The 10,025-nt window shown below is 48.2% G+C and overlaps 1 protein-coding gene across 1 annotated transcript; it reads right to left on the reverse strand.

The window, feature by feature from the left end:
• Window positions 1–7,842: 7,842 nt before the first annotated feature.
• Window positions 7,843–9,635, reverse strand: LOC142767013 (uncharacterized). The gene is made up of 3 exons (XM_075868232.1): window positions 9,447–9,635; window positions 8,447–8,594; window positions 7,843–8,190 (listed from the first exon to the last, which is right to left on the reverse strand). Exons 1-3 carry the CDS (start codon window positions 9,587–9,589, stop codon window positions 7,843–7,845), a joined length of 639 nt encoding a protein of 212 aa, XP_075724347.1. The 5' UTR covers window positions 9,590–9,635.
• Between the last annotated feature and the right edge of the window lie 390 nt (window positions 9,636–10,025).

The following is a 10,025-nucleotide window of genomic DNA, read 5'->3' on the forward strand; positions in this document are numbered from 1 at the left end:
GGCAGCACCGGGTGATAGAACGGCGCAGGCATATTCACTCACGCGCTCTACAAGCATTAGAAGCGTTGCGGCATTATCAGTGTTGCGAGGGACTAGGTATTGTGTTACGTATGGTTCTAGTGCGAGCAACTTTTCTGGTGCTGATAAGCTTGAAGGGAGTTTTCGGCGACGTCGAGCTGTTTTTAGAGACCTTAGCAAAGGCATTACTAAAATTGAACTCGCATGGCTTGAGTGAAGAACCTGAAAACCCAGAACAAACTTTCCAAATTGTTTCAAAGCTACATGATTTCTGTATGAGGTTGTACCGGCCACTTGTCAAATACTGGTGGCTTTAGCGAGTTCTTACACAATCACCAAGGTCTATTGAAAGCTGGAAAACGTTCTACTAGATGAGCACTTTCTGTGATTGCTAAGCTTGTATTAAACGCGAAGCATTTCTTAGCGAACTTCGGCGACTTTAGGCGAATCTATCTATCTATCTATCAGTCAGTCAGTCAGTCAGTCAGTCAGTCAGTCCAGTCAGTCAGTCAGTCAGTCCAGTCAGTCAGTCCAGTCAGTCAGTCAGTCAGTCAGTCAGTCAGTCAGTCAGTCAGTCAGTCAGTCAGTCCAGTCAGTCCAGTCAGTCAGTCAGTCAGTCAGTCAGTCAGTCAGTCTCAGTGTGTCTGTCTGTCAGTCAGTCTCAGTCTGTCAGTCTCAGTCTGTCTGTCTGTCAGTCAGTCTCAGTCTGTCTGTCTGTCTGTCTGTCTGTCTGTCTGTCTGTCTGTCTGTCTGTCTGTCTGTCTGTCTATCCGCCTACGACTTTAGCTCTCCTGGCCATTTCGATAATGGGATCGATACTAAAATTGGTATGGAATAACAAAACTGTGTGACGAGCACAAATGAATATTCATAACATGGAAATCATCGCATGTATGTCATGATGGCCTTGATTTACATTTTATAGCCTTGCTGCTCTTTTGGTGGCTTCGTTCACATGCCATAATACAAAACTGGCATGGTATGACATGACTGCGTGACGGCCACAAGTGACAGACCCTAATGTGGAAATCATGGCATGCATGTCATGTAAGTCATGACTACACGCCGGAAACAGACATGGGCCCGGCATGTAGCGCGTTGGCAGTATAACCGCTGGTCATTAAGGCTAACTGACTGGATTTCCAGAGAAGGCAAGTGGGTCAGAGGAATACAGAATGTTTGGTGGTCAAATGAGATTAAGAGGTTTGCGAGTATAAAGTGGCAGCAGCAAGCACAGGACAGTGTTGACTGGTGGAACATGGGAGATGGCTTTGCCCTGCAGTAGACGTGGTCAGGCTGATGATGACGATCATGACACGCCACAATCATCGTGTGCTTGCGGTCATTTCGCTAACTTCACATATACCAAGTTTGGTATTACGGAACGCGAATAAATGATGAAGGTATGTGACTGGTGCGAACATGATAATCATAAGATGCGTGTCATGTATTGATTGATATGTGGGGCTTAGGCTCGTATTCACAAACCAACCTCGGCCTTACCTCATGTTTTCCTCAACTTGCTGTACTCTCTACAAGCGTTATGAGGAGGAGGAGGAGGAGGAGGAGGAAGGGAAGAAATGAAAGGCAGGGAGGTCAATTAGGCGTACGTCCGGTTTGCTACCCTGCACTGAGGGAAGGGGTGAGGGTATTAAAGGAGAAGAGAGAGAGAAGTGAAGGGCAACGTGTATGTTCGTGGGACCTTGTCCATTGCACGCTTATAAGCGGTCGCGTAGTCCGGTCGTCTTCAGAAAACTTAGCAGTGCCCGCGTCGCTTTGCTGGCCAGCGACGCGTAGAGCCATGAGCCAAGTATCTTCTCTTCGGAAAAAGGTCTACTGTCTAGTGTCTCCAACGTTTCGCGTAGCAAATTGCGTTCGCTCGCAAAACGTTCACATGAACACAGTAGATGTTCTATTGTCTCGTCAGTGTCGCACGATTCACATTGGGAGCTATCCGCCATTCCTATGCGAAAGGAGTACGCCTTTGTAAGAGTTACTCCTAACCACAGGCGGCACAGTAAAGTTGCATCCTGGCGGGAGAGGTCCGATGGAACTTGAAGCTTTCTCGATGGGTCCAATTTGTGTAGGCGGTGGTTCCTGACACTGGGGTCACTCAGCCAAGTTTCCGACATGGTGTTAGCGAACGAGTGAAGGCCCCTTGCAGCGTCGGTTCTCGACAATGGAATTGGGGTTGTCTGGGCGTCCGCGTGGGCGGATCGGGCAGAATTATCAGCAAGGTCATTACCGACAATACCACAATGTCCCGGTAACCACTGGAACACCAAGTCATGTCCTTTCAATAAAACTTCGTGAATCACTTCTCTTATTTCATTCACGAGTTGTTGATGCTCCCGCTGTCGTAAAGCTGATTGCAAGCTCTGAAGGGATGCCTTGGAGTCACAGAACACAGCCCATTTTTGAGGTCGGGCTTCCGCGATATAAAGTATAGCAGCACGTAAGGCGGCAAGCTCCGATGCTGTGGATGTTGTCCTATGCGACAGTTTGAGCTTTATAGTGACCTGGTACGCCGGGATGACAACAGCACCTGTGGAGCTGTCAGCCGAGACCGATCCATCGGTGTAAATGTGGGTCCTCTGGCCGTATTTTTCGTTGAGTAGCGACAATGTCACCTGTCGTAGGACCACTGTTGAATGATGGCTCTTGTTCGTTATTCCCGGAATAGTGAGGCACACCTGTGGTTGTTGTAGGCACCACGGGGGTGACACTGGTCTTGTTGCGGGAGTGAAGCCAAAAGGAAGGCATTCTATATGGGCAGAAATAATCTTTGAAAAGATCGCGTGTGGTATTTGAAGTGGCAACACTGCAACATGGTGACCAGGAACTCGGCAGATGTGTCTTATGTGGGCTCTCAAATTGTCAGTGGTTATGTACGTTCGAATTGGATGCTCTTTTGCGATCATAATTGCCCCGTAGGTTGAGGTGCATCGCGGCAATCCTAAGCACACGCGTAGTGCTTGTCCTTGCAGACTTTCGAAAGTGTGGATGTTCGTCTTGCACATACTTGCCAGTAACGGCAAGCTGTAGCGCAAAAATCCCAGAAACAGTGCTCTGTATAGCTGCATCATTGACCTTATCGATGCGCCCCAAGATTTTCCGCAGAAGAACCGCATTATATGGACAATGGAAGTTAGCCTTTTCTTCAGGTAATTGCAGTGGGCACTCCACGAAAGGTCCCTGTCAATAATCACACCCAGGAAGCGATGGTTCTTCTGGTATGGAATATTTTGTCCATTGATGGTAACGGGGTATTGTGTCATGGCTCTGCGGGTAAACGCAACCAATGCACATTTCTCCGTTGAGACGGAAAGACCTTGCTTGCGGAGATATGAGCATGTCAAGGTGGCAGCCTGCTGGACTCTTGCACGTACTTGTAGACGAGTTACAGCCGAAGTCCATAGACAAATATCGTCAGCATATATGGATATGAGGATGGTACTTGGCAAAATTTCACGAAGTCCTACCATCACGAGGTTAAATAAAGTGGGACTTAATACGGTGCCCTGAGGGACGCCACGGGAGATATAGTAATTGGTGGTAGGTCCATCTGAGGTTTGTACAAAAAAGGACCTTCTTGTCGAATAATCCTAGATCCATTGGAACATCCGACCACCGATTCCAACAGCTTCCAACGAGTCTAGGATGGCTTTATGTGTTACATTATCATAAGCCCCTTTGACGTCGAGGAAGAGTGCCAGTGGTATGCGCTTGAGGCTCTTCTGTTGCTGCATAAATGTTGTGAGATCAATCACGTTGTCAAGAGATGACCTACCTCGCCGAAAAGCCGTCATGCAGTTTGGGTATACGTTGTAGCGCTCAAGGTACCATTCTAGGCGTGTAAGTATCATCCTTTCCATGACTTTTCCTACGCAACTTGCGAGGGCAACAGGGCGAAATGATGTCACATCAAATGGTGACTTTCCTGCTTTGAGTAGTGGCACAAGTCGACTTATCTTCCAATCCTGGGGAACATTGCCCGCCAGCCATGAGTGGTTGTAATAGCTTAACAACTGTCTCCTTGCCTCCTGTTGAAGGTTGGCTAGAGCGGCGTAGGTGATGCCATCGGGTCCTGGTGAAGATGATCGTCGGGAAGCCGCCAAAGATGCGTCAAGTTCTTCTATAGTGAAAAGATTGTCCATTTCGTAGATGCGGGGTTCAGGGATAACACTTCTAATGGTGCCAGCAGACAAGGCGGACACACCGGCGATTCGCGTACAAAAATCATTTGCCACTTCAAGTTGGGTGTGGCCTGAATGTAGGGCTAAAGCCATGAAAGGATGTCTTTGTTGGGGAGCCGAGCGCAGGCCACGAATAGTGCTCCAGATGCGTGACAACGGCTTTCGGGGATCCAATGATTCGCAGAATGATTTCCAGCGTTCCTGTGCAAGTTTGTCTAAACGTCGTTGGACTTTTTTTTGTATGCGTCGTGCCAGCCTCAAGTCGCATATTGCTTTCGTCCGCCTGTATCTTCTTTCCGCCCTTCGGCGAAGCGCGCACAGTTTTTCCAGTTCAACGTCGAAATCTGAAGGCTTGCCGGTGAACGGGAGGAGACAGGAAGCTTCCCTGATTGCCTCTTTGATGACATCCTCCATGTTCTGGTCAGGGTCTTCACGGCATGTATATTCCATGAGTCGCTGAAACTTGGACCAATCAATTTTTCGTATTGTGGTCTTAGGAAAGGAGTTAGTAAGACCCCTTATTCGCATATAAGTTGGAATGTGGTCACTCCCATGCGTTTCGATGTCTGAAAACCAGTGCACTTGCCACCGGAAGTTTCTGGATACCAGAGTCAAATCGAGGCAACTGCTGTACGTAAGGCCCCGCAAGTATGTAGGACTGCCATCATTTAAGAAACATAGGTCATGCTTGGAAGCGAATGACACGAGGTTTCTTCCTCTAGCGTTGATTGTCGAACTACCCCAGATTAAGTGATGTGCGTTGAAGTCTCCAGTTATAACCCACGGGCCCGTAGTTGTTGTCAGTATGTCTCGTAGTCGGTCTTGTTCAAATCGTCCGGATGGTGATATGTAGACACCAATGAGTGTGAATGACACTTTTTCCTTTTTAACACGTAAGCAGACATATTGATTGTCATCATGCGGTTGAACTGCATGATGCACATATGTGAAATCTGTGCGAATGTAAACAACCACCTTGCTGCGTTCCTCGCACGTTGAAGAAACGAAAGATTCATACCCTGATAGTTTAGGAGGTTGTTGCACGTTTGGTTCACATATAACTATCATAGGAATACGATTCATCAATATATACTGACGGAACGAAGAGATGCGGGATCTCAGGCCTCTCGCGTTCCACTGCATTATCGACGCTTGTCGGACCTCGTTGCGGAAGGAGAAAATTGGTCGAGCCATGGTTGCTACTGGAGACTTGCAAATACTGGACTTAGAGCATCTAGTACTTGCAGTGCACTCTGAGCGAGTGGAGACTTCAGGCTGCTGCACAGCTTTCGCATGGCATCCAGCAGTGTTCGGAACATTCTGATGACTTCTGTGTCCTCCTCAGGCAGCTTGTCAGCGGCTGGCTGGAGTGATGTGACTGTCGATGTGCGCTTGGGATTTGCAGGTGGCTGTGATTTCGACAATGAAGGCCAAACTGATTCATCTGCAACTGTGCTGCTCGTTGGTGTGTTGACCGCGATGGCCGCCTTAGGTCTGAGAGGCAAGGGCGGTGGAAGACAAGGGTAGTGGAGTGGTGCTTTCGATGCAGCGTCTGCGGCGTTCTTTGATGAACTGCGGCGACGGTGACGCCTCTTTCGGACGGTCCTGGCAGCCTCTCGATGCGACGAATTGTCTCTGACCATTTGTTTCAATACCGCTATTTCTCTTCGGATTTTGGGGCATTCTTTTGACGAAGCTTCATGTGACCCATGACAATTCGAGCATTTGAGGGTAGTTGCTTCGCAGTCATCCACAGAATGGGCTTCCGCGCAACGAGGACACACCGTCCTATTTTCGCATACGCTTCTCACGTGGTCCATCTTCATGCACTTATAACACTGTAAGGGATTCGGTATGAAAGGTCGCACTGAATGCCGAAAATGGCCCACCTTTACGTGTGAAGGAAGAGTGTCGCCCTTGAACATGATCTTCAAGCAGCGTGAGTTTCCCAAACGGACAACTTTTGCGATGACGCTGGCTTCATTTACCGGTTTTACCAGAACATCGAAGTCGGAGCTGGGAATGGCAGTATCCACATCGTAGATGACTCCAGTGACGACGTTAGAGCTCACAGTAATGTAGGAGCGAACTTTCATTCCCCCCAACTCGTTGACGTTGCGCAGTACATTAAGGGCTGCAGCATGCAAAACGTCGATGGCCAATACGTTCTTACGCGTGTTCACTCTGATGTCTGTGATCTCGTTTGGCACGAGTCCTTCCAGCATCACCGAAACAGATTGCCTGTTGAGGCGCTTCATGTGACCGTCCGGTACCTCAGGGACAAAAAGGATAGTGTTTGTCACGGGTCTCCTTGGCACTCTGTCATTCAACGTACTCGATGACGAAGATGTTCTGACGTTCCGCCTCTTCGCTTTACGGCTCAGCACCAGCTTAAAATCGTCGTCGTCAGAAGGCTCTTCGCTGCTCATTGAGTAAACAAGAGTGCCCTCGCTGTCGTAGTCGCTGTAGAGTCCCGTACGCTTCCTGGATGCGGCCACCGCCGACGCCGCCGTAACTGACGGACGTCCGTGGGGGTCCACGTCCATCACCGACGGACACGGATGTGATAATCGTGAAGTTCACTTAAAATTAGGTGAACAAAGAGAGCACCTACTGAAACTGCGATCTGCTAAGCAATCACTTCGTCGGCGCAAAAATGGTAACCGGGTGAAAGATAAGGACAAGACTGGTTCATGAATACAGGCCTATATTGTTCATCAAGCGCAGTAAAGGCTGAAAACCGATAACAAAATCTCGAGGAAAGGATGACGTTGGTTTGTGAATACGGGCCTCAACTTCCAAAAACCACCATATGATTATGACAGAAGCTGTAGTGGAGGGCTCCGCAGATTTCACCACTGGGGCTCTTAACCGTGCACCCAAATCTGAGCGCATGGGCCTACAGCATTTTTGCCACGATTTTAAATGCAGCCGCCGAAGCTGGGATTCAATCCCGTGACATGTGGGTCGGCAGCTGAGTACCTGAGCCACTAGACCACCACGGCGGGGCATGCGTGTCATGTCAAAACATGACTACAAGCTACGCTCATCATGTGCTCGCTGTCGTTTTGCTAGCTTGACATATACCAAATTCGATATTACATGACTTGAATGAACGACGAAGGTAAATGACATGGCCAAACAAGATAATTATGACACGCGTGTCATGTAAAACATGACTACACGCTAGGCTCATAGTGCGTTCGCACTCGTTTTGCTTGCTTCAAATATACTAAACTTGGTGTTACGTGACATCAATAGATGACCAAGGTTTACATGACTGGTGCAAACAGTATAATTTATGAAATGCCTGTCACGTAAAACATGAATTCATGCTTCGCTCATAGCTTGCCCGTGGCCGTTTCAATAGCTGCACATATACCCAATAGACCGATCCCACCAGCCGATCAGCGCATGCGCCGGTTTTCCGGAGTTGCCCCACCGCCATCTTAGTTGTAGTCAATCGGTCAACCAGACTACAGCGACTACGCAGTGGCCGCCGCTTTTTCAGTACTGCGCCGGAGCTTCGCGGACGTCTCTCCGATTTCACCAGCAAGAAAAAGTCGTCATGTGAGTATTTTCAATACCTACATTGTCTGTTAATGGGAGCAGGCGGCGCGAATTTCGGTCATAAGTGCCTGCTACTCCTTCGTTTCGGCGGGACTCTGTTCAGCCACCCGTTCATTGCCTGTTGAGTACCGTCCTGTTGAGAGCGTTTTAGCTGGCGGTTGAGCTCTTCAACATGCGCGTAAGCAGCTTCAGCCTTTTCTGCTAGCTCAGTTATTATATTATTTTGGCAAGCAACTTTCTTGGCAAGCTGGTCATAGCTTGACTCTTGGCTGCTGCAGGCATGGTCCATGAGTAGAGTGCTTTGCTGTGCGGTGTCTTCACTGTCGCTGCTGCTACTAGTGATGGCAGAGCCTGAGACTTCTGGGTCGTGCTGGGGTGCCACAGTTGGACTGTTGGGAAGTTCCGGCTGTCAGGGGAAAATGAAAAAAGAAAGCCATGTGTTTCAGTGATTTTTACAACACACTGTGCAGCTGCAGGTGAGATTTCCAATACTGCATTTTATACCTTCACACGAGTTTAAGTTTACTCGGCATCATTGCTTTTTTTACGCAGTAGCGCAACCCTTAAGTAGCCATTGCCTGCATTAAGCCATAACAAAATATTCAGTGGTGCATATGCAACAACGTAATGCTATTTCTCTGCATTGCTTGCGCTCAAATTACCTGTGTCCTTATGAGTGGTCGCCTCCTTTCCACCTTTTGCGGTCTCAGCGGGAAGATTGTGGGCACTCTGTTCATGTAAGTCTTTTTTCCTCCTTCGAAGTGGGCACCGCATACTCGGTGTCCCGTGGTAGGCGTAAACTTGGAGAACCTGAGCACAAAAAGTTCCAGCATTATTTCATATGACACTGAACATCACCTACGGCGTTTTCAGGTTCCTTTTAAATGTCCAGTCTGCATGCTACCACTGCAAGACAACAGTATCACTTTCTCTTGATTAACGTACAAAAAGTTCCATATCAGTCAAGGGCAAATGACAAATGTAATTTTAATTTTCAGCCTCACTCGACAACGCCACACACAGGTAAATTATACAGCTGTTTGTGCCACTCATCTGCATAGGTGCAGCGAAATCGGCCGCGTGCATGCACCAGATAACTATTTTACGGAAAGGACGAGATTACAGAGGCACCGTTTGCATCGAGGGTGATCCGCGAAAGCTAATCGCCGTTTGGCACAACGAGTTCTGGGTAAGTTGTTGCAAGCGTGCCGTGAAGTACGTTACGTCGTTTCTAAAAAGTAAGGTCTCGATGTACGGTAGAGCTATTAGAAGAGCCTCGTCAATGAGCTTGCCTTCCCCTTATGCCTGCATGCTTGCCACTTGCGTTGTAAAAAAAAAAAACGCAAGCCGCGTACGCGGTGCTGCACTTGCGCAACATGGAAAACTAAAAGACCTCAGCACTACAACTCGTAATAATAATAATATTAGCACGCAGCGGTAACAAAAAAACGCTAGAATAAGGAAGATGCGCTAAAAAATGACCGGCATGCACAACCGCGAACCGCGGCTGAGCTATCCGGTAAGAGTATACGCAGGCAGAGTGAGCAAAGATCATATTCTTTGGTATGCTAAGCTTCATGATTAAACATTCACATAAAAAAACCACCGCAATACGCTTATTTAGTGTCAAAGCGGCACTATACATTTAATAAGATGTCTTACCTGCCGCCCCGTCCAGCCCTGTTGATACGCTGAATCCACGTCTCCCGAAGCTTTTGCTCTTTAGGAAAGACGTAGAAACCCAAGCCTTTATCCCTTGTGCTGTTGTTGTAGCATCCAGGAACACAGCACGTAAATCCTCCCATCGTAAGACGGCTCCACACGACCGAAAAATCTATCGAAAAGGGAACGCTCAGGAACTTCAGCTGGCAGGTGCGCCCGGACGACTACAAGTACCGGCATGCACCGCGGCTGCCGCGGCAGCGGTGGCGTCGCGAAACTGGCCTGTGGGATCGGTCTATTTAGTATCACGTTATGTGAATAGACGACGAAGGTAAATGGCAACTCCAAACATGAAAATCTTGAGACGATAGTCATGTACGGCATAATTTACGTCCGCCTTGTAACGTTGTGCTAATTTTAAAGTGACATTGAGCAGACGCGGACAGGCAGCTTAAAGCAGAACTTTTACGGGCAATTCCTACTACAGTTACTCGCACCAATGCCATCCGCTATAAAGTAGGCGTTTGGTGTTGGTGCTAATTCTTGAACATTTGTAATCCGGAATAGTCTCACTAGTTC

Source organism: Rhipicephalus microplus, chromosome 1, assembly GCF_043290135.1.
Source record: "Rhipicephalus microplus isolate Deutch F79 chromosome 1, USDA_Rmic, whole genome shotgun sequence".
Classification (NCBI taxonomy): domain Eukaryota; kingdom Metazoa; phylum Arthropoda; class Arachnida; order Ixodida; family Ixodidae; genus Rhipicephalus; species Rhipicephalus microplus.